General features: G+C 33.4%; 1 protein-coding gene across 1 annotated transcript in view; it reads right to left on the bottom strand.

The window, feature by feature from the left end:
* LRRC7 (leucine rich repeat containing 7) overlaps window positions 1-25,895 on the bottom strand; it is a 496,206-nt gene that overhangs the window by 99,024 nt on the left and 371,287 nt on the right. Inside the window, exons 12-17 of the mRNA XM_059899299.1 lie at window positions 15,659-15,788; window positions 14,552-14,667; window positions 10,934-11,003; window positions 8,910-9,009; window positions 6,514-6,638; window positions 4,184-4,432 (exon numbers count right to left, since the gene is read on the bottom strand). Coding sequence (XP_059755282.1) covers window positions 4,184-4,432; window positions 6,514-6,638; window positions 8,910-9,009; window positions 10,934-11,003; window positions 14,552-14,667; window positions 15,659-15,788 — 790 coding nt within the window. The remainder of the gene's footprint in view (window positions 1-4,183; window positions 4,433-6,513; window positions 6,639-8,909; window positions 9,010-10,933; window positions 11,004-14,551; window positions 14,668-15,658; window positions 15,789-25,895) is intronic.

The raw sequence follows: 25,895 nt of genomic DNA, 5'->3' as shown, positions 1-25,895 counted from the left end.
TGCAGTGGGAGGAAAAATAAGGGGCATATTTACTTGGCTTGGTTTATTCCAATTGTCATGTCTTTTTGAATCTGAGTAGAACCAACTTTACAAAATGGAATGATTTATGTGATTGTGGTGAGTATGTGTTGGGGAAAGTGTGTGTGAGGGTGCGTTGGGGGAGGGCAGAGGTGGAAGAGAAGCTGAAAGGAAGAAGAAAGAGGGGAATGAGAGATAAAAAGAGAAAGAGGGTGGGGCACACACATACCCACCCCCTCCACACCTATGTAACACATGGGATGTAAGAAACTATGATAGTGGTATAGATCTGAGGATTATAAATATGAATTCAAACACTTTTGCTCATCTGCAGTTTTAGCAAATCCACCAACTTTGTTATTCTAGTATTTCATCTTCCTGTGGCTCACTGCCCAGGTCAAATACTGGGATTGGACTTCACTAGATGATTTTTAACATTCCTTTCAGAACTAAAGTTACAAAATTATTTTTCCAATAAATGTTTGGAAAGCTGGTGAAAAACCAGATAAACTTGTTAGTGTAAATCTCATTGAAATGTAATTTAATCTTTAATACGCTGAAACAAGTAGGATGAAGTCAATAATATATAGAAACAAAGCTACAAAAATATAACCCAAGAAAAAAAGTCAGACTTTACCAAAAAGCAAAAGTATAAGTTGTTAGAGTGTAATACAAGTATATCTCAGGGTACTTTATAATGCATTCTTAAATAAACATAAAAAGAATGATAGCCATGCTAGACAAAGTCCATTGGGATGAGTGCATTCTTGGATCTGCTGTTTAAATTGGTATTAGAAATATTAATCACAAATTTGATCTAAGTTTAAAAATTATCTTGCTGAACTTGTTTAAAAGTCCTTGATATCAAAGGACTTAAAAGTCAAAAAACTACATTTAAAAAATGTAAATTGTAGAATGGTGTGACTATTATGCCAATTAAGAACATCTTTTAATTTTTAATATGAATGAAAAATAACTTTCAAATAGGTCCTTAAATTAAAATTCTACACACCTTAAACAATCCTCAATATTAAAACTACACTTCTAAATTGAATCAAAGGCAAAAAATGGGACATGTTCTTTTTTTTATTTTTATAAATTTATTTATTTATTTTTCGCTGTGTTGGGTCTTGGTTGCTGCACATGAGCTTTCTCTAGTTGCTGTGAGCCGGGGCTACTCTTCGCTGCGGTGTGCGGGCTTCTCATTGTGGTGGCTTCTCTCGTGGTAGAGCACGGGCTCTAGGTGCGCGGGCTTCAGTAGTTGTGGCTCGCGGGCTCTAGAGCACAGGCCCAGTAGTTGTGGCACACGGGCTTAGTTGCTCCGCGGCATGTGGGATCTTCCTGGACCAGGGCTCGAACCCATGTCCCCTGCATTGGCAGGCGGATTCTTAACCACTGCACCACCAGGGAAGCCCCCTGGGATGTGTTCCTTCTTAACTGAATTAAATACATCATTGAGTAATGTAATCTAATTTTCGTAGATGCTGTGTCTCTTCTGACACAGAGGACTATTTGCTAATGGCCATGGTACCGATATTTTCTGGTTATTTTATAAGCAAGTTAATGTTATATTTTGGTCACATCACCAGAATATATTTGGGTACTTTATCTCTGTAAAAATATTTAAATGTAGAAATAAAAGTGGATTTGCCATTAAGCTAGTGAAGCTTAAGCTTTAGGGTCACCTGCATGGGCTCTTTCCAAAGCCTTGTGAGGGGCCCTACTTATGTATTTACATGGTTATTTTATATTCTTTTCCTTAAAGAGGCTCCTCTCCAAATTGTGGAAGCTTCAGGTCTCATAAAACCTGGATTTGTTCCACCTATACTATAAGCTACTTGGTTCCCATTTACTAGTCTACTAGCAGAATTTACTGGACTTAGAGTCAGAAGACCTAAATTAAAGCCACAGATTTACCCCCAACTAGCTATCAGCCACAATCTTTCTGTCCAGTTTCTACTCATGTAAAATGGGAATGATAATATCTTGGGTTAATCTAGAGCTCGAATGAGATAATAAATGTGAAGTCCCTTGAAAATGTATAATTTCTATGCAGAGATTAGATACTCTTTCTAATATCAGATTCTTATGTATTTTTTAAATCTGGAGTCTTTTGGCAATCTAGTTTTATTATATATATGTCTAACCATAATACCTGTAACTGGATTTTTTTCAGGTTGTATGCAGCAATAACTATCATTTACTCATTATCTGCCATGTGATAGGCACCATGCAAAGTGTTTTATAGGAATATATAAAACTAATTATTATTAGTTATTTATATAATAAACAATACTTATTTTATTATTTACCATATGATTTATTTACAAATAAATAGTTATAATTAATAATATTAATTAAAATCTATAATTAATTATAATTAAATCTCATTTAAATTTCACAACCCATTGTAGCATCTGCTACCATTTTACAGAAGGAAAACAGGGGCTCAGATGGTGTAAGTTACTCGAAGGTCATACAGCTACAGGAATCAGTGTCCATATTCAACCTCAGGTCTAACTCCAAAGCTTATGCTTCACAAGTGTTACCTGGCTCAGAGCTATTCTCTGGTATAGGTGCAGCATATATTTGTACAATCTTGTGGAAGAAATAGCGTAAATCTAAAGTGTGAATTTTATTAAGTAAGATAATTTCAATTTTTAAGACATGAAGTTAACATAATATTTTATAATTAAAAATATGAAAGCATAGTATTTTATAATTCTATTATGTTCATAAGCTCTCTAAAAGCATATTTTATACACTTTTACAGATTGTTTTGCCTCTCTATTTTTCAATGCATGTGTGAAGTGCTTCAGAAGTGAATAACCATGATCATAAACACAATTATATTAATAGTTCAGTAATGCCCAAATACAAAGTTAGTTTCTTTATATTGCTAAATATATAGGCTATAAATATTCCCTTACTAATACAGGATATATGTAATAGGTGGGAAAAATTTGTCAATTATGTTCTTACCAAAATGTTGTGTTTATCACTCACCATAAAGTATTTGCTCATTTTACAGGTACATTTTATTAAAATGCAAGATTTTTACTGAAATGTTATTTTATTTTAGAAAATAGAAGTGTTTCACAACATTCTATATATCTCAGATCTTAAGAAAGTGCAGTAAATGCAAATAGTAGTTGCAAGATGTTGGAGACTCCCAAGGATTTAGCAATGAAGAAAGAAATAATGTTAATAGCTAGGGCATTTAGAAGTGATACCTTGAATTCACAAAGAACTATGCTTTTCTTATATAATTATTAAATTATAATTTGATTGTAAATTCCAGTAAGAGAAATAATAGTTAATGCTTTGGTTATTAATTGTTAAATATCTTTTTCTAGGAATTAATTGGAACATTTTACATAGAAAGGAAACCTATAGCAGTTTTAGTTAGGATTCTCAGCTTGCCATATATTGTAGAAAGAATATAAGACACAGAATAAGAATTTAGTCCATTACATGTGGATAAGGTTTACAAAAAATGTAGTGTTCTTCCATATCCCATTAAGATTTTTTTTCATTAAACTCTTCAACACCCACCCACTGAGATAAGGAAGCCTTATCTGCCAGAATTCCCAGGCCAATCTTCTCTTACAGGAATTCTCATCATCTGTGCCTTCAAATTAAAGGGAAATTGATGCTTTTCAACAGATGTCCATCTTTGTGCTCAAAGTCCACTCTCAGCAAATTTCAATTCAAATCTCATGCTGTTTTAGAATCAAGTTTTAGTTATTTAATCTCCCCCAGAATTGATATTACAAAAAAATGCATGTATGTCTGGGGACAATTTAGATTGCATCAGTAGTGTCATCAACATTCTGCCCAACTATTGGTATTCCCACACTTTAAATAAAAATCTTGAAAAATAAAAACATAAATAAAAATGAAGCACCCAACTTAAAAACCATGCCAGATATCCCACCAGTAGGCACATCATATCAATGTTCCCTCCCCCTATGACTCAGTTCTCCCCACCCCATTGCCAATGTCAATGAATAAAAAATTAAACTGGGATCAAACACTGGCAATTGAAAGGTTTCTATATGATCAACATTTCTTACCCCAAATCATGCAGAACATACCCCATAAACCACTGTTCCAAGGTTGCCTCTACGTAAGGGATTCTCCTACCCCAAACACCTAGGCCTACCTGTCTGCCACTTAGAGAGGGAAGAGTGGTGGATTGTGCTGCAACTGGCAATGGAGTACACATGCTCCTTTCCTGCTGGAGGCCACTTATACAACCCCATGCCAGCTGTGGGTCATTCTGGGGGACGGGTATATCTTGGATCTGCTGATCACACCTGGCCCATGGTGTGCAGCAATCGCCAGACAGTCTGGCAGGTTGGAGAGTAATCCCACGCTGGCCCCTTTCCCAGGGGGCTTGGCAGGAGTGATCCTGTGGGAGAAGGAATCTCCATTTTCTGGGAGAAAGAGGAGCACTGTAGCAAAACTTTCACTTTATCATTTTTCTATTCTTGATTTTTTTTTTTCATTCTGGGTAATGCATTTAAAACAACCATCAGAAAATTAGTTTTAATTCTATGTAATAAAACAGTACCAATATCATATGAAGCTAAAGGGTCACAATTTCTTCACACAATGCAGCTTTCATACTAAACTAAACTAAACTAAATTTTCATACTTTCATACACTAAACACATTATAAGTAGGGCATTATACTCTAGTCTATTTGGAAGTTGATGCCATAGGTCAGTGGTTCCCTTTAAAATTTTATGTAAATTAAAGGTAAAATGGTGCTAAATTTAATGTACATGTAATGAGCCAGAAAAGTATAATTAATTTAGTGCAAGATTTCAGCATATTCCATTCATCATACTTCCATGATGATTTATTTAGACATTTGTTTGTGTTCTAATTTGTCCAATAGCCAATGGCATTGGAAATACTCAAATTGGTCAAAACCAAGTAGTTTGAGATTTTGGAAACACATATTATTTCACCAATATATAAAATAAATCAAATATAAATAAACATAGAGAAAATGTACTCTAAAGTATAATGAACCTACTCTAATTAAAATCAAACTTGATCACATAACACACAAACAGGGCTTCTAAATGTCTGTTTGCATTTGCTATATTTTATGTTTTCAGTGAGACATATACCAGTATTAAATGCACTCTTTTCTTCTTGGAGCCTTTGAATATAGGTTTCTTTTTAGGAAGAAATATGTAGTTTTTGACATTCAGTGAAGTAAAAGAATGAATCAGAGGTCCAGTATAGAATGCATCATCCATTGGTTCTGGATTTAACATATAAAATCCTTACAAGAAGAACTGAAATGTTCTAAAGATCTTTTTTTGTTTATTTTTAGTTAAAAAATGTCTCTTTGGTTATTAGATAGCACTAATCAACCATTCAGAAACATTTTTTTAAGGCCCAAATCTTTAACAAAATTGTCATTTTGATTTGGGAATCCATTTTGGTTTCTCCACAATGATATAGGTAGGCTTTGTCAATTACCTTACTGACTAATTCCAGTAAGGTTCTAGAGTATGCTGGTTTAAGAAAAAAGTTTAGAAAATGTGGGAATGGGGGGATAGAAAAGAACACATCACACAGTCCAGATCTATTAATAGGATGCATATACAATTACTTAGGTAATTAGTCACTAAGGGTGAGAGCTGTTAGTATCCATGATGGAAAAAGTGCAAAAATAATACCATAAAAAATTGATGAGAGATTCAAGATGTTGCCATGATGATAACATGAAGATCTGATGTTGATATAGTCCATATAAATTCTGTTATTTTCAAATGTATATAATGTAAAAATACAGATTTTAAAATTCCAACCTTGTTACTTGACTTAGATTAGTGCTAGTAAAGCATTTTTTAAAATATGCTTTAAGGTGAAAATTTTTAAGTAATTTTCCCTAAGGGACTTCACCTACTACTGGGCACTCACCTCCATTAAAACTTGTCCTCACACTTAAGAAAACTCATAAAGTCTTCTCAAATATTCCAGAGGCATAGAATCTTTCCGAGATTTTAATGCCAATGTAATATATTAATCCACTGGTTCTTTCATAAATGTGTAATTTGGCTTCACACAGTCTGCATGATGCCTTGCCTTGATCAGTGATTAAAAAAAAAAACACATTTCAGTGTTTCAAAGAGGTAATAAGGTGAAGCCCATCACCCAGACTTTTTTGTTTGATTTTTAATTTTTTTTTTTTTTGGCTTTCTCTCAGCTTGAATCTCTTTCATGTTGCTCTTCTGTAAGATGGTGTGGCATATGAAATTTGCCCAGTCAGGATGTTAGTCTCATTCCGAAGCACAAAAGTGCTTCCAAAATCATCATTCTGCTATAATGAAAGGTATCACCATGAGACTTTAAGATGTATCTGACCTTCTAGCAGAGGTCAGTCAATTAGTCCCAAAGGCTATTTGAATAATAACACTGAACAAATAAAAATAATGAGAAGAAAGAGGAAACAAAAATTAAAAGGTTCACCTTAACTTTCCCAGCATTTTCGTCATCTTCCTTTTTTTCTTCAAATTCAAAGGCAACAGTCATGCGTTGTTGTCTCTGTTCTTCCCACAGTGTAGGGTTAAAGCTGTCGCTGTCTGACTGGAAATCTACAGTTAGATTCCAAAGTGTTATTGCTTTTTTTAAAAAACATAAATTGTTATTTAACAGAGCTTAGTACGCTATGCAAAAAATGGTGATAGGTACTAAAAACAAATACAAAAATAAAAAAAGAAAAGGAAAAATAAAGAAACAGAAAGAAAGAAAGAAGAGGGAAAGAAAGAAAGAAAAGGAAAGAAAGAAGGAAAGAAAGAAAAAGAGGGAAAATATTCCCTGCATATTTGTTACATAGTCTTTTAATATCTTAACTCACATTCAGCTTTCTTAAGTATACATTAATTATATACTGGGGTTGAGAAGTTTTCCAGTGTAGAGAATGGGCTGTCCATAGCATAATTATGATAATAGAGCTGAATTAGGTATTTTAAACCATTATCTCTTTTAATCTTCAAAACAGCACAATGGTAGAAGTAATATAATCCTCAATTTAATAATGAGAAAACTATAGCTGAGTTTTAAGAAACTTGTTCAAAGCCATGCAGCTTCTCCATGGACAATGCAGGATTCTATACCATGACTGTGTGATTATAGAGTCCATAACTGTAACCACTAAATGCTATTAGGATGTTATAAAAGGTACTACATAACTTTGGTTTTGCAATAAACTGTCCAAGATTGCAACCTTTCTTGTCATTGTTCTTTTGTGTGTCTGGTAGGGGGCAATGTAGTGGTGCTTGGTTTTATGGTAAAAAAGCATTTGGAAAATAGTCTTTAACATTCAGGTCTCAATTAATCTAAATGTGTCTCAAATTAACAGGGAAAAGAAATGGCTTATCAATCTTTAATTTACATGGTGGTTAATGGTAATATCTTCTTTGTAACAATCCTGTGAAGATCACATGAAAATGCAATAAAAGCACTTCCCAAAGGATAACCTTTATTATATAAAACTTTGTATGTTGCAAGGAATTCTGAAAATTCACTCATTACACTTCTGCTTGAAAAACCAAAGGGTGACTTGCTTAAAGTTCAAGAAAACTCTTCTGTTACCAACTCTGCTTTCCTCAAAGGAAAACAAAATGAAACAAACTAGGCTAATTCCTTAACATCACATCTTACCTAACTAGATCTACCTCATTCCCTGGAACAATTTAGGGATTTAATCTGTCAGACTAGATCTCAGAAATGGCCAGAAAATATGAGACACTTTTCATTTTCCCCTATATCCTTTCAAAATGAAATATTTTGTTAATCTAGGGATATTAAAATGAAAATGTAAGTAAAGTTGCATGAATAAAACATAATCCTTATTTAAGACTCTTATTATACCCTATGTAAACACAGTGGCTTTTCTTTCATAAATTCAAAAGATCAATTTTACTGAAGCCTGAACAATACATATGAAACAATCTTTCCTTTTTCTACTTCTGTAAGTCAAAATTTGAATAAAAATATCCTAAAATATCTCAAAATGATTCATTTCCCCTTTTAAGTAAAAAAAACTAAAGACATTTATTATAATTATCCTGAAAATAAGAACTACATAAGCAAATAGTTTCTTTTAAAAGTTGGTCTCTTTTAAATGGGTTGGGTGGATTAAAGTGGGTTTACTCTTTCAAGAGTTACTATCACTGTTAGACTGTGGTAAACGTGCATGACAGCCTGTGCTGGCTTGGGCTAAGGGCCTGTGCTGAGTTCCAAATGGTAAAGGATAAAGCTTCCTTAAAAATTTTATGAGTAATGTGATCATAGGAGAGAAAATTTTATTATTGGAAAAGGTTTAAGTTTTTCAAAAATTATTCCTATCATAATTGCTGACATTGTTTAGGAAAACTCAACTTGAAAAATTAGTCGTTTGCAAGTCACCTCTTTATGTCTGACTCTTGACATGAAATAATTCGGGGCCTGAGATCAGGACTAAATGTTTAAATTGTGTTCATAAAATTAGTGAATGCAGGAAATAAACCAACTTATCTTCCTTAAGATCTGACCCTTCTTAGCTCATTTCAACTGGCTAGGTATCACATTCGGTTAACTAGTCCTGTGTTTTGCAATCCACCAAGAGAAGATGTTGCTCCTAAAAGTCAACATTATTTTCATGAAAGATATAAAGAGGAAGAGTTATGTTTTTGAAATCTTACTTAAAATATTATAGCATGGAAGATAAGATATCTGCTTAGAGTTAATCCCCAAATGATTTATGTGTGTCATGTAATTATGTGTCTTGCCCATGTGCCAGTATTGGCCAGAGATTAGAATAAAATTAATCCCTTTTATTCCTAATCATACAAGCATAGGAGAAATTTCTACTGACTGTTTACCTTCATCACCACGAGGTTGCTGTGGAAACATGTAGTTAGTCAATACTCTTTGCTTTGTTTCTGGATGGGCTTCAGTTTGTAAAGGGATAAGGGCTTTGGACTGGAAGCAAAGGACATAAATTAGGTTAATAAGATTGGAAATAGAAAGAATATTTCTTTTATATAACATAAAGGTCAATAGTCTGGCCTCACTGTGCTGAATGAACAGTTAAAGAAAAGTAAGGAAAAAGGTAATGAAATAAGAAAGTATAACATAAAATAAGACTATTGTAGAGGAATATTTTGAAATTCTAAGGTTTTCATAATGAGATTTTCTTTTTCTTTAGTATATTCTTGTACAAGACCTATTCATCTTCATTGAGTAATGTCAGTTTTGATCTTGAAGAGACCAAAATGTGTCAAACTGTTTCAACTAAGTAAACTTTTGGTATAGTCCTATATTTTCATGAACTGTTGCCCTAAAAAATAAATGGAAATTGCTATCAAATTTATACTATACAAGATCATCTATGAATTTAATTAGGTTAAAACATAAGCATTTATTTTTAAGAGATTTTTGTAACCAAAGACAGGGTCCACATACACATAAGCAACAATCCTTGTATTTGATATATCACAATATATTTACCTATGGATGGTAACATTTAATTTTCTATTATTAATTTTATTTCAGAAATACTATTTATGAAGGTATTTTTTAGAACTTTGATATTATAGACTATTTTTATATAAACATATTGAAAATAATCATATTATTTAATGTTTTAAAATACACTTATTTCATGACATTTATTAATAAGAGTGAAGCACAAAGGGGATTTGGGATACCAAGTTGTCTCATGAAACTAAGCCAGAAACATTAAATCGCTGTTCTAAATAAAAGTTAAATGGTGCAGCCACTGTTCTGTTCATTCTCCCACAAGAATAATAAATCATGACATTAGGGGATTTTTTTTACAATGCAAGACTGTAGAAAAGACTGTTCCATTAGCATAGTTCACATTGATTCCAGAAATGATTTATTTATAATGATATATTGATGACTTGAAAAATCTACAGTCCATTGGTAAGATTTGAATTTGAATGACAATCTAATTTTTTACTTAGTGGATGGAAGAAAGTGCTGTAATGACTGTAGGAATACAAACATTATTCTCACACTTTGTAGAGGTTCATTTTAATTTTTTACAAAAGTAGCCCAATACCTATGTCTGAACAATTCATTTACCAGTAATGCTGTTTTTATGCTCAGAAAATAATCATAACAAACTAAATCCAAGATGATTTGTTTTCACTTGGTAATTCATATTTTGGGATAGGATGTTTTAAAATTTTAGGATTACAAGAAAAAAGTAAAAAGAAGAAAAATAAACTATGTCAAAATCGTCTATCACGTTTTTCTGGTGGCAAATCAGATGTCTTCAACTATTTCTTTTTATTTTCCAGTTAATAAAATTATTCATTAACACTCAATTACTAATTCAATTATAATCTATTTTCATAAGTATAAGAATTAATATCAAAGCAATTTCACAGAAGATACTGGTAATAGCAACAAAAGACATCACAAATTCTTTGAATAAAGTTTTAGAATTAAGTTGATTATAATTAAAAGCACACACACACACACACAAAAGGAACATGGAGGATAATAATTCCCTCTTGTGGGAATTGTGGTAATGATTTCTTATTCTTTACCTTCAGAGGTATAATTAAAGTACATCCTCTGAGGACATGTATGTACCATCTAGAAAAATGATCATTTTGTGTATTAGATCTCTGAGAATGAAGTGGAAGCTAGATTGAAGCATTTAAAAGGGGTGAGAACTATAGTACTGTTTGTCCACAGCAATGAAATACTTATTTGAATTATTACCTTTACAAAAATCTCTCCTCCAGGGGATAAAGAATCTATATTTTGCAGTGATTGTCAAAGGTACCTATTGGGAATAAGTTAGTAATTCAAAGTTTCAACTGTAGTTCATTTGAACAAACAAAATAAATCAGGTAATAAAAATTTTTACCTGATTGTCAGAAAGCCACAAAGCTGCAAGCTCCTTAAGTTTGGTAAATGAGAATGGTAAATTCTTCAATCTGCAAAAACAAGAAAAGTCTAATAGCATAGGTGAAGATGGATAAATTTCATTTTTATGAAGATTTTGTAAAAATACTATAACTTATTTGTTTCATTCTTCTCTCTACTTCTTTCTCCATTGAGTAGCCTGAGCAATCTTTTAAAAGTGAAAATCTCAAGTTTACAACTCTGCAAATGCTAGGATAAAATTGAAAATTGTTAACATGCCTTGTCAGACCTTATAAGATCTGGTCCTCCAAAACCTCTCCAGAGCTTCTTTGTTACTCTTTTCCTGACAGTCCCATTAGTTCCACTGGCCTTCTATCAGCCTACTCTGAGGATTAGCCAAGCTCTTTTCTTCTGTCTGGAATATTCTTTCTCCCATACTTCACTTAACTAAAGTTCCACGTATTCTTTAGCTCTCAGCTTAAATGTCAGTTCCTCAAAGAGGCTCTTCTTGACTCCTCATTTAAATTTCTTTCCCCAGTTTAGTCTCAAAGCACTTTCATGGAACATATCACAGTTTGTAATTTTTTGTTTAGTTTTGTGGTTATTTTTTTACTGTCTGTTATCCCCATAAAATTGTAGGCTCTATGAGGGCAAGAGGCCATTTCCACCTTACCTCAAAAGGAATTTACAGCTCCTGAAAGTGTGTCCTTTTGTTCTTTCACCCTTCATATATTGTGTAATAGACATTCAAAGAGGGAATCTTTAAAAATAGCATTTTGAGATAAGTGAAGTTGGCATCAGCCTTGGTATTCAATCAAAATTTTCTATTTAGCTTTGGCTTCAGCCTGTGGAGGGCCAAATCACCAACTGCCTGCTTCAACATACTGTATGATATCCCTGAAGTTGTGTATGATCAATATATTGTCATTACATGGGTTACCACCATAGTAGTCAACAGAGTAAATAATACAAACAAGGCACACCAATGAATTTATTGTTACTTTCTGCATGTTTACTTTCGAATACAAATATTTTAGATATGACTTGGAATGAAAATTTCCTTAAAAGTCTTTAATATGTTGGAATTCTATCAGCCAAATGATGAATAAATATATTTTGATAACAGAAGTGGAAAATGTTACAATAATAAGGATTGTGGAAGCAGTTAATTGTATATGCAAAAGCAATTAAGCACTATCAAATAATTTAATAAATATGAAAAGATATTGACAAGCCAAGAAACATATCAACAGAGTGTGCATTAGCTAGGTAACTTTAGGAAGGATATAATAACCTTTCTGAGTTAACAGATACTTGTAAAACATAAATAAGTATATAAAGAAAAACAGAGATTAAATTATATCACAATTATTTTTAATAGAATTATTTATTATACTAGCATTTATAACATTAAACCAAACTGCCCACTAAAGTTTTCTAATTTTTAGTTATTTAATTTAAGTCAGAAATTATGAAGTAATGTGTTATGAGGAGAAGTTTTTACATCATGTGGAGATGAATTAAAAGTAGAATATCAGTTCTGCCACATAAAAATTACATGAGAGGAAAACTCTCCAAAATCATATTCAATATCCATGATAAATCATCAGTCAAATCATAAATGTAGAGTATGGAAAGAAACTGTCAGAAAAGGATTTACCCTCATTTTTCCTTGCTCTTCCAGTGACCATCATTGAAAGTGAGCATTTATTTCGTATCGTAACTGTATGGTAAATTGATCACAGGAGCAATCTTACAGTTGAAAGTGTAAAAGAATCATTGTTCCTGAACTATAATGACAAACTTCTAAAATTTATTACATTTTAAATATAAAATTGGAATAATCATGACTTTTGGATAACATTTAATATTTAATCTTTTATCCAAGCAGTTTATTCTCCGACAGTGATGTTCAACTTTAGCCTCAGCTTTGACTGAATGTTGATTTTAATCTCAGGTTAAGATTCATTGATTAATTCATCAATTTAAAAATATTAATTTGGCTCTATACTATGTTCCAATCACTGTATTAGAAGACAAACTAGCTTATATTTCTGTCCAGATGAAGTATTTTAAACTCCTACTATTATGAGATTCTCAATGTCTTATTAAAATCTTTTGCATTGGCATTTAGCAATGGGCTGTCCTATGGTACATACTCACATGTGCTATATTTGTTGGATGAATAACTCCATTAGTAGCCCTAACTATGGGTCATTTAAAAGTATTTTATAAGCATATTTTCCATATCATCATGTAAATTATTAATGTACAAAATTTGAGCAGGCCAAGTATTTAGGAGAGACTTCCAGCTCACCATGAAAACCCTCCCTCCAGGTTGACAATAATGGAGCTTGGTTCCACTGGGGACTGTAATTGAATCCACTGGAATCCATCTTCCTATGGTATCTCTATGACGATGTTTCTAATCTTATTCACAAGAATATAATTAGAAAATTCTGAAAAATGTCTTACTGAAGGTTGGGCACAACATTTAATGCATTTCCTTCATTATCTTGTCTGTTAAGAGTCAAAACAAAAAATGGGGTTGATTTGACATGAATTACTCTTGATGCACCAAGCTATGAAGCTTCCGTGTCACCTTGGTTTAAAAAAAAAATTCCAAAGCCTTCTAAAAAATATTTTATTTCTTACATGGAATATTTTAAGCTACTAAGTGAATGATTTTTGAAATTCACATTAGTAGTCTTTTCTTAGACAAACTAACAAACAAATGACTACTCCCACACTTAGTGAAACCTTAGAATCTGAACATTCTCCGTGATTCCATAAAAGCTAATCTTTGTTAGTTTTGTTGCAGTCTCTTAGCTTCTCATATTATCGTTTATCTGACTGAAACTTAATGAAAACAAAGAGTTCAAGTATTCTATTCTAATTCACAATCACTTCATCTTCTTAGAAGTTATTTTTAGTCAGTATTGATTTTTATCCTTTCCTATTTGAGGACAACTGTGGTAGAAATAATGATGAACTGCATTTTCACCCATTCACCAATATAACAACTTTGTCACAAGAAGAGGACCTATCTTTTCTTTGTTCATCCTTTTCTGACCATGACTAAATAACCATTTGGTTGTCTTTACTATAATGTGCAAACCTTATGACTTTTGAGTACTAGCTTCTTGGCAATATTCTCACCAGTGTTCTGGTGGTGTGGACAGTATATACATAGCTCAGTTAATTTACTGGAGACATAAATATATACATGAAAACATATATGTATGCATACATACATAACTGTGTACATATTTTTATTAATAAATTTTGTAGATTTTCACTACAATTATTTTTCCATGTTTTCATAATATTATGCTTTCTGCATATGGGAGGGTTTTGGTATATAAATTTGGGTGTATAAATTTTACATAATTTTAATATACAATATATGTTTCTATATAATCAAACAATAAAATTTTGAAATATCAGTTTAAAAACAATTTAGCTTCTGCCATTTTCTAAATGGATATTTGCATACTTATATAAATATTTGTATTCCATATATTTCATAAGACACAGAAAAATTTTTCAAAATTATTGATAAGAAACAATAATTTGCTTTTAGAAAATAATATGTGATTGTGAAATATTGCAGAAATACCTGTTGTCACTCAAATTTAAGACTCTTAGTTTCTGCATCTGTCCAATTTCTTCAGGAAGAAATTCCAGTTTATTGGAGCGTAGAGACATAACTGTTACATTCTTACAGCTTCCAATCTATGGGTAACAAAAGAAAAAAAAAGTAAAGAATCACAGTGTAAACTATTTTTATACTAACATTTATAATTTATAAAGTAATTTAATTTATAAATTTCTTTATCACTTTTAAGACTCTCAATATGTGTATTGTTTTATTTTTTATAATCTCACTCTAAAATATGTCTATAATACATATATTCCTTTAGATATTAAGACTGTGTATCTCATATTTTTTTACATATTATGAAGGAAAAATTTTCTTCTTAATTTTATGATTAGAATACTTGTTAGCTTCATTGTTTTCATAAATCACATTGTTTTTGTCTATCCACGTAAGTACTAATAATCTATGTTTATAATAGATCATATATGCTCAAAAATGAAATATTGTTGATATTTCCTTTGCAAAGTTAGTTTTATTTCATGTTACAATGGTATTTTTATTTTTATTCATAACTTTTGTCTCTAAATAATGATATATGAATTATTCCTCCTGTATTATGAAAGCATTTAATAGAAAATGTTAAATTGAAACTTCACAGTGTTTTCTTGACATGAATACATGAAAGTCCCATTTAGAGATGAATGCTAATGGACCATTTTGGTGGATCCTGAAGTTAAAACAATATTATGCAACATGATACTTTAAAAAACTTATTTATATTAAAAACTTTCACTTAGAACTGGAAGTATAGTTATCTCAAAATTTATTGATTGCTTTTAAAAGCAAAATATGTAAGTTGGATTAGTTAAAATTGCATTCCTTAGCATGAACTAATTTATAATATTTTATTACTATTTTTGGAAGCAGTGTTTAAATCAAATGTATTTCCTGGGTCAAATATAAGAACTTATAACTTGTCATTTAAAAAAGAATGATTAACAAATAAATAATTCCTGTATACATTCACAGCTCAGCTCGTAAGCTACATTGCTACTGCACCTGTTAAGATTTAATCCCAAAACAGATTCATTAAAAGAAATTAATAGAAACAAGTTTATTCCTCACTTCTCTGGGTAATTCTGGAAGGAAATTCTCATCGACTGCTAATGTTCGAAGACTGTGAAGGTAGCCAATAGTAGAAGGTAGTGACTCCAGTTCATTACAGCTACAGTCAAATTCTTCTAATAAAGATAAACTGAAAATTAAATACATTAGTTAGACATATTAAAAGGTCAAGTGACACAAAATTTTTGGAAAAGCCATATATTCAAATTCACCAACCAAATTATTTAGCTAGTGACTGCGTAATATTATATAAGTTAATTTATCAGTTCAGCCAAATGGTTCAATACCATTTAATAAGTTGTTCAATTTGCTGAAATAAATGTAGTTCATTTTTATCCTTTCTTAATTCACCTGTCATTTAAATGAGCCATTGAGAATGACAAAAGGTTTTGTTTGTTTGTTTTTATACAACTTAGGTGTCACATATAGTCAGAGGCTCATAATGTATATCCTTGGAATGAGTGCATATAACTGGCATGGGCAGGTAGAAGGGTATAGAGGGCAGGTCCAAGAAAGGGAAGATAAGGGGGGCAAAATATTAACAACAAAAACACTGATTAAATGCTAGGTATTTTACTAAGCATTTTAGAGATAAAAATAACTACTCTTTTCTTTATAATAACTCTAGCAGATATCTATTATTTTAAACCCATTTTACACATAAGTAAATTGAGGCGTAAAAAGGCTAAGTAACTTGCCAAGGCCACACAAAGTAGGAAAACTAGTACCTAAATGCAGACAATATGGTTCCACTCTATTTTCTTGCCTCTCAGCCTGTGCATCAGTAGCAGAGGCTACGGACAGGACTCATTTCAGCCTGCAGATGTGTTTTGGTTGGTTTACATAGTATTTTAAAAAGTGGTAAACTCAACATAATGACCCAGACTTTTGGTGCCTTTTGAAAAAGAAGATGATCTGCAAATACTGGGCCTTTATTCTTGCATGACAATAATGGAAACAGAGTAATGGCTGCTGTCTTCAAATGAGCACAGTTCTCCAGTTTGCCACAATCTCCACCACTCCAAACTTAGCCTGCTTTACCCCAAATCTATAGAAAGGAATTGTATGTGTATACTTTCAAGCTATCACAAGGGAACAAGACATTTCATTGTCTGGTTTGAGATAGGTGGGAAAGAAAGAGGGCCTGGCACAGAGTAAGCACTAGCTATATTTAAGTTGTCATTGATGTTAATATTATTACACTGTTATTACCATTCATTTCATTGTTTTACTGTAATAGGAAGGAACCCTCAAGGATGATGATCTCACCATTGTAAAGGGAAGAATGAATTAGAATTAGCTGGAGTAATATTGTAGAATCAACTTCCCTTTTTTTATATCTTGGAACTAGCTGGCTTGAATGCAATTTATTCCCATAATTTAGTTAACAAGTGAACACAGAAATTAAGCATTTGGGATTTAAGTTAGTCAGAATGGATTTGTGTCCCAGTCTTGTCACTTATTAGACATATTATCTTGGGTATCAAAAAATAAAACAAGGATCAGAGCTCAAAAATCAAAGCTGATTTTATTTACTGCCAGGCAAGGGAACACTCCCTGTTCACACTCAGAAGAAATTCACTTAGTAGTGCACTGCGGGGGGGGGGAAAAATCAGTGCCAAAAGGGGGTGGTGACAGGAGGTCATGATGATCATGCTCATTAAAGATGAAAAATTTGCATTATGGAGAGGTTGGAATAAGTTCACAGGTCTGTGTACAAGTAGGTAAATCAAGTCCCATCATTCATGGGTCAGGGAAGAATCTAATTCAGTCAAGTTCAGTCTGACCCTGATCCGGGTAACTCATGATTTATGATCCTTAACAGCTTCAACTGGTTAGAATCCAGAAGTGGTGAAACACAGTATCCAGCTGTGAATAATAGCTCTTAGGCAAAAGCTTTTCCTTTTGCATAGACAAGTCATATCACTTTTCCACAGGCCTTAGTTTCTTTGTATTTGTAGTGAGGATACTAGTAATTCCTGCCTCATGCAGTTTCTCTGAGTATTTCATGAAATACTGTAAGTAAAGAACTTAGCACAATACCTGCCATAAAATACACACTCAGGAAATATTTTCTCTTTTTATTAGTGAACCCTGAGAAATTAATTTCTAAATCCTTTGAGGCCCGCACATGCAGGGGTGGTCGTGTCAATGGGTACCAGACATACATGGCTGTGTGACTCTGTATGTATGCATTGGTGGCGGCAGAAATCAATGTATGTGGAAAACCCAGTAACAGATTATTTGTTTCTCAAAAAAAGTCTAGCACAGTGTCATACACATATAATACACTAAGAAAATTTGGTAGAATTGAATGAAAGAGGTTTCTATCTATGGTTTGTGGTCATGTACTCAGCAAGTGGTCATGAAAGTACGAGTGATTTTTAAAAATAAAAACTAGTGAGAGAGTGGCATGTACATATATACACTACCAAATGTAAAAGTGATAGCTAGTGGGAAGCAGCCGCATAGCACAGGGAGATCAGCTCGGTGCTTTGTGACCACCTAGAAGGGTGGGATAGGGAGGGTGGGAGGGAGACGCAAGAGGGAAGGGATATGGGGACATATGTATATGTATAGCTGATTCACTTTGTTATAAAGCAGAAACTAACACACCATTGTAAAGCAATTATACTCCAATAACGATGTTAAAAAAATAAAACTTCAGATGTATGTTCAGAGGTAGAAGTCAAAGAACTAAACAATTAAATAATATAATTAAGCTTTCTTATTTTTCTTTCTTTTATAAAAACATTTTTGAAGTTAGTCTTGAATCATAGTAAGGCACTCCTTACTTTGCACAGATTTCAGTTACCATGGTTTCCTTAAATAACATTTGTGCCCCAACAACATGGCTCAAATTTCAATTACCTCAGTATATTAACTGTGAGTAACTGCATAAAGTACAAACTTTGCTGCTAACTCTTCAGTCCACAAATCGCTGTGTAAATAACAGATGTACATCATGATCAGTGACTAGTCATATTACTTTTTTGAGTCTGTCGGTGATCAGCCTCTGCACATCCACTATTCAGTTCATACACGGATAGTAAGTCTCTTAGTTATGTTGCCTTCTTGTCAACCGGCTGTAGAGAGATACTATAGGTACCATAACTTAACATTTAAAGCGCTACTCCTGTTGGATAATGCTCTTTGTCATCCTAATTCTCTTGGGGATTTACATGAAAATGTGAAAGTTTGCTTTTCATCACCAAGAACAACTTCATTAATCCAACCAGTGGACCAAGGAGTTATTTCAACTTTGAAGGCCTGTTATCTTACACAGACTTTTGAATAGGCTATTGATGCTACAACTGGAGATCATACCGTTTCTTTAGCTGAGTTTTGGAAGAAATATGACATAAAGCATTCAATTGAAAATATTCAAACATCATGGCAGGAAGTAACAGCAAGTAATACTCATGCAGTGTAGCAGAAACTTTTAGCACACTGTGCAAATAACTTGGCAGGATTTGAACTGAACATACATGGGATTATAGAAGAAACAGCTGACTGTGGGAATGCTGCCTGCCACTATTTGAGAGCCTGTAGATCTGCTGCCAGAGGAACTTAGTAAAGGAAAACTTGTTGACATCAATGAGGAAAGTGGTTGTAATGAAAAGGATGAAGATGCCTCAGAGGAAGTGACCCTGGCAATAAACTTTACATTAAAAAACTCTCAGAGATATTTCATGATATTGAAAGCACAAAGGATAAAAGCTTGGAAGCTGATCCAAGCTTAAAAGGAGGATGACAATTCACTGACTCACAGAAAAGATGTTCACTCTGAATTACAACTTACACAATGAAAAGAAGGCAAGCACTGTTCAAACTAATTTTGATAAGATCTTTTAAAAAAACCCCACTTTAATTCTTGATGTTCCTAATGTTTACAATGACTGTGTATTAAATCCATGTTGATTTATTATTTTTCCATTTCTCTATACATTTATAACCAACAGCAACAGTATTTAATGTTTGAAAAGGTTTAAAGATCTTTTGTCAGAACAATCATAATTTCCCCCATTGATTCTTAAGACTACTTTGCATAGTTTCAGTGTTCATGGTTGTTTTCATAGTCCCCACTACTGTGAAAAGTGAGGACTTCCTACAATAAAAAGACAACATTTTCACTGCACCATGGGATATACTGAATTAATAATTTATAGCCTGAAAGTATTTTACATTTTTGGGTTACAAAAAAAACCTATTACGTGCAAAACACACATTCTTCAATGATCTCTGAATTCAAAGGATTCAAACTCAAAATCTAACATTCCAGCTGACTTTATTGATGGTTATCTTGTTATAAATCACCTAAGGTATTTTAATACAGGATCCTATATGAATACAGTTGTACCACATTTACTCAAATTATCACTGGCATTCAAAAGATAGACCAAAATAAGTGAAATAAATCTGACAGAGAAAGACAAACACCATACAATCTCACTTATGTGTGGAATCTAAAAACAAAAATACAAAAAAGTAAAAAAAAAAACAAACCCACAACCAAGCTCATATATACAGTGAACAGCTTTGGTGGTTGCCAGGAGTAGGGGATAGGGGGTAGGAAAAATGGGTGAAGGTGACTAAAAGGGACCAACTCCCCGTTATAAAATAAATAAGTCATGGGGATGTAATGTACAGCACTGTATAGTTAACAATACTGTATTGTATATTTGAAAGTTGCTAAGAGAGTAGATCTTAAAAGGTCTCATCACAAGAAAAAGGTAACTATGTATGGTGAAAAATGTTAACTAGATTTATTGTGGTGATCATTTTGCAATACATACAAATATGGAATCATCCTGCTGTACATCTGGAACCACATTACCCTTTGTACAAAAAAAAAGATAGACCAAATGCTACCTTTTTTAGAAGTTTTCTCTATAGTCTATAATAGTACACATTAAAAGTGAAAACAAGCTGCAAAGGAAGTATAAAGTACCTTAAAGCACTGCTTCCCAAACTTTAGCGTGCATATGAATCACCAGCAGAACTCGCTAAAATGCAGATTCAGATTCAGTGATTTGGGGTGGGGCCCAGATTCTGCATCTGAAACAAGCTAGTGGGTGATGTAGAAGCTCCTGGTCCTGGGACCACACATTCTTAAATAAAGTACTTGCAAATATGTCAAGAGTAACATTAAAACACACACACACAGATGGAGATATATACCATGTTCTTGGATTGGAAGATTCAACATTGTGAAAATGACTATACTACACAAAGCAATCTACAGAATCAATGAAATCCCTATCAAACTACCAATGGCATTTTTCACAGAACTAGAATAAAAAATTTCACAATTTGTATGGAAAGACAAAAGACCCCGCATAGCCAAAGCAATCTTGAGAAAGAAAAACAGAGCTGGAGGAATCAAGCTCCTGGACTTCAGACTATACTCCAAAGCTACAGTAATCAAGACAGTATGGTACTGGAACAAATACAGAAATATAGATCAGTGGAACAGGATAGAAAGCCCAGAGATAAACCCATGCACATATGGTCACCTTATTTGTGATAAAGGAGGCAAGAATATACAATGGACAAAAGACAGCCTCTTCAATAAGTGGTGCTGGGAAAACTGGACAGCTACATGGAAAAGAATGAAATTAGAACACTCCCTAACACCATACATGAAAATAAACTCAAAATGGATTAAAGGCCTAAATGTAAGGCCAGACAATATAAAACTCTTAGAGGAAAACATAGGCAGAACACTCTATGACATAAATCACAGCAAGATCCTTTTTGACCCACCTCCTAGAGAAATGGAAATAAAAGCAAAAATAAACAAATGGGACCTAATGAAACTTAAAAGCTTTTGCACAGCAAAGGAAACCATAAACAAGATGAAAAGACAACCCTCAGAATGGGAGAAAATATTTGCAAATGAAGCAACTGACAAAGGATTAATCTCCAAAATACACAAGCAGCTCATGCACCTCAATATCAAAAAAACAAACAACCCAATCCAAAAATAGGCAGAAGACCTAAATCAACATTTCTCCAAAGAAGATATACAGATTGCCAACAAACACGTGAAAGAATGCTCAACATCATTAATCATTAGAGAAATGCAAATCAAAACTACAATGAGGTATCACTTCACACCAGTCAGAATGGCTGTCATCAAAAAATCTAGAAACAATAAATGCTGGAGAGGGTGTGGAGAAAAGGGAACCCTCTTGCACTGGTGGTGGGAATATAAATTGATACAGCCACTATGGAGAACAGTATGGAGGTTCCTTAAAAAAGTAAAAATAGAACTACCATACGACCCAGCAATCCCACTACTGGGCATATACCCAGAGAAAACCATAATTCAAAAAGAGTCATGTACCACAATATTCATTGCAGCTCTATTTACAATAGCCAGGACATGGAAGCAACCTAAATGTCCATCGACAGATGAATGGATAAAGAAGATGTGGCACATATATACAATGGAATATTACTCAGCCATAAAAAGAAATGAAATTGAGTTATTTGCAGTGAGGTGGATGGACCTAGAGTCTATCATACAGAATGAAGTAAGTCAGAAAGAGAAAAACAAATACCATATGCTAACACACATATATGGAATCTAAAAAAATAAAATAAAATAAATGGTTATGAACAACCTAGGGGCAGGACAGGAATAAAGACGCAGACGTAGAGAATGGACTTGAGGACACAGAGAGGGGGAAGGGTAAGCCGGGACAAAGTAAGAGAGTGGCATAGACATATATACACTACCAAATGTAAACTAGATAGCTAGTGGGAAGCAGCTGCATAGCACAGGGAGACCAGCTCGATGCTTTTTGACCACCTAGGGGGTGGGATAGGGAGGATGGGAGGGAGATGCAAGAGGGAGGAGATATGGGGATATATGTATACGTATAGCTGATTCACTTTGCTTCAAAGCAGAAACTAAGACACCATTGTAAAGCAATTATACTCCAATAAAGATGTTAAAAAAAAAGATAAATAAGAGACTTATATAAGAAATGGAAAAATATCACGGTAGAGTGTTCCCTAACTTGTATAAAGAGTTCACAACACTTATTTGTCCATGAAACTTATCTTTATGTCATACCTATTAAAATCTCAAGTAATGATTATTTTGAGGAATATAATTTAGGAAATGCTGGTTTAGTTAGTAGGTGTATCGAGCTTTTAATTTAAAGGAGGAAGCTGCAGTGGTCTGGGTGGACAGAGGGAAAAGAATTAAGTCGTAAAAACAAGTAAGCATATTTTTGAATCCAAATACCCCCAATTTGATTTAAGTCAATAACTCTTTACCTTATTGGACTTCATTTTTATAAAACACTTATTAAATGTGTGAGCACTTTCCATGTATTAACACATTTAATCCTCACAACATTCTTATGAGGTAGGCATTATTACTATGATTTCCATTTTACTGAGGAGGAATCTAAGGCTCTACCCAATAGCACATCGAAGAGCCAGGTTTCGGACCCAGAAGGTCTGGCTCCAAAGCCAAAGCAACCAACTGCTTCGGTAAACTTCTCTAAGGGAGCTTCATTTTAAACCAGCATCGCAGGTAATTCTGATGCAGGCACGATGGAATAGGGTTCGAGAAGACAGTTATCTGATAGCTGTATAAGTAAGCTGAATCCAGTTAGTGGTTCTTAAACTTTAGCATGCGTCAGAATCCCTGGAAGGGCTTGTTAATAATACACAGATTGCTGGTCCAATGCCCAGAGCTTCTGATTCAGTAAACCTGGGATTGTCTCCGAGAATTTGCACTTCGAACAAGTTCCCAGTTGAAGCTGATGCTGCTGATCAGGGGACCACGTGTTGAGAACCACCAGTCTAGACTAGACTATGGAAAAACTTGAATATTAGTGTGAAGATATTTGGGTTTTATCCAATGAAGGGTGTGTGTGTGTGTGTGTGTGTGCGTGCGTGCGCGCACACACTTTGTTTTTAATTTTTTGACTCGAATAACATTACATGATACGAAATTCAAAAAGTACAAAAGGTATACAATAAAAGCAAGTCTCCCTATTTACTCTACTGGCCAGCCCCCAAATTCTCCTCCCCAAAGCCATGTACGTTTCCAGTTTCTTGTGTATCCTTCCATGCTTAGGGAATAGAGGGGAGCACAGTTTTTAGCATTCAGATACCTAGAATGCTTATTTTCTTGTTATTATAGCAGTCTAGTAAGTAGACTACTGGAATTTACAATCTAGGGTATTGATATCATATAAACTAAACATCTGAATCAAAGAATTAGAATTTTAGACATAGGTGGAAATTACAAATGAAGAAACTAAGCCACTGAGAGTTTAAATAATTTGTCCAAGTTCACACAGTAAGTGGCGTAGCCAGGGTTCACACCCATGCTACTTGACTCCAAAGCCAGTGCTCCTTGCATTATTCCTCAGGAGTTTGAGGCCCATAGGAAAGAAGGGATTTACCCAGCTTTGCATAGTTACTTAGACTTTCTGATTCTAGTTAGCGGTCTTTCTCATTGACCATACTCTATGATGGAATGATTTTTAAAATATCCATTCAAATTTTTGAGATTTTATTGCTTTTCTCCAAAACTACGAAGCTAAGAGAGAGTAGGTTTAGCGTACGGTTTCTCTTTTTATGGGAGATCTTTTGCCTTTAGAGCAATGGGGCTCTTAAATGACCTAATATTACAAAATGTGTGACTCAACTATAACATATATTAAGAAGCATCATAGGACCCAGCAATCCCACTACTGGGCATATACCCTGAGAAAACCATAATTCAAAAAGACACATGCACCCCAGTGTTCATTGCAGCAGTATTTACAATAGCTAGGTCATGGAAGTAACCTAAATGCCCATCGACAGACGAATGGATAAAGAAGATGTGGTAGAAATATACAATGGAATATTACTCAGCCATAAAAAAGAACGAAATTGGGTCATTTATAGAGACGTGGATGGACCTAGAGACTGTCATACAGAGTGAAGTAAGTCAGAAAGAGAAAAACAAATACCGTATATTAACGCATATATCTGGAATCTAGAAAAATGGTACACATGAACCAGTTTGCAAGGCAGAAATAAAGACGCAGATGTAGAGAACAAATGTATGGACACCAAGGGGGGAAAGCGGGGATGGGGCGTGGTGGTGGTGGGATGAATTGGGAGATTGGGATTGACATGTATATACTAATATGTATAAAATAGATAACTAATAAGAACCTGCTGTATAATAAATAAATTAATTAATTAAATTAAATTTAAAAAAAAGAAGCATCATAGGTCAATTAACAGCTTAGCTTTGAAATCTGATAACTTCTCTCAGCCTCTGTTTCTGCATCTGTTGATGGGGAGATAATAATACACATTGAATAGTGTTGATGGGGCCTTTAAATAAGAATACATGTAAAGCACCAAACACGGTATCTGGCACAATATGAACACACACAAAAAGTTGTTTGTTACTATTTTCATTGCACATTCAATTATTAGAGTGGCTGGAACTCCTAGGCACAACTTAAGATTCAACAACAAAAATAACCAATTTTACAAGTCATTTGGCACAAAAGTCATGGAATCCATTTCAACTGTGAAAGATGTTGAAAAATGAATTCTTTCAGCAATTTTTACTAGTTGGACTATTGAAAATTACCAAAGATAAGTCTAACCTATTGAAACATTCGATGTGCAGAATGAGAATATTTTTGGTCACTGCAGCTGATCTGAACATTTTGGTGCGCAGAGTTCTAGGTAGAATGTCTCATAATAAAATAAAGACTATTTCACTACTTCCAGAACACTTTCTGCGTGTGATCTGGGTGCCATTAAATGGGATTCTAATCAAATTTTATCTCTAGCCTTGAACTAAATCTCTGATCTATCAGTTCTGAATTCCCTAAAGAAAGCAAAGCCATTATATCATTATTATTATTTTTACTTCATACAGATTGTTTATTAAGGTATACTATAAAATTTTAGAAATTTAGTTTATTTTTTGCCACAAGTGCTACCTTGAAGTGAGAACATGTTAGACAATGGCTGTCACAATTTTACCATCCAAGACATGATGTATTATAGAACTGAAATCTTCAAACTTTTTCATTTTAGGACCTCTTTACACTCTTAAAAATCACTGGTAATCCTAAAGTACTTTTTTTAATATGGTTTATATATATCTATTGGTATCTACAATATTATAAATTAAAAGGGGCATTTAAAAATAATTATTTATTATTCATTCTTAAATAACAATAATAAACCCATG

The sequence above is a fragment of the Balaenoptera ricei genome, chromosome 1, assembly GCF_028023285.1.
Source record: "Balaenoptera ricei isolate mBalRic1 chromosome 1, mBalRic1.hap2, whole genome shotgun sequence".
Classification (NCBI taxonomy): Eukaryota; Metazoa; Chordata; class Mammalia; order Artiodactyla; family Balaenopteridae; genus Balaenoptera; species Balaenoptera ricei.
This window is presented reverse-complemented; position numbering and strand designations above follow the sequence as displayed.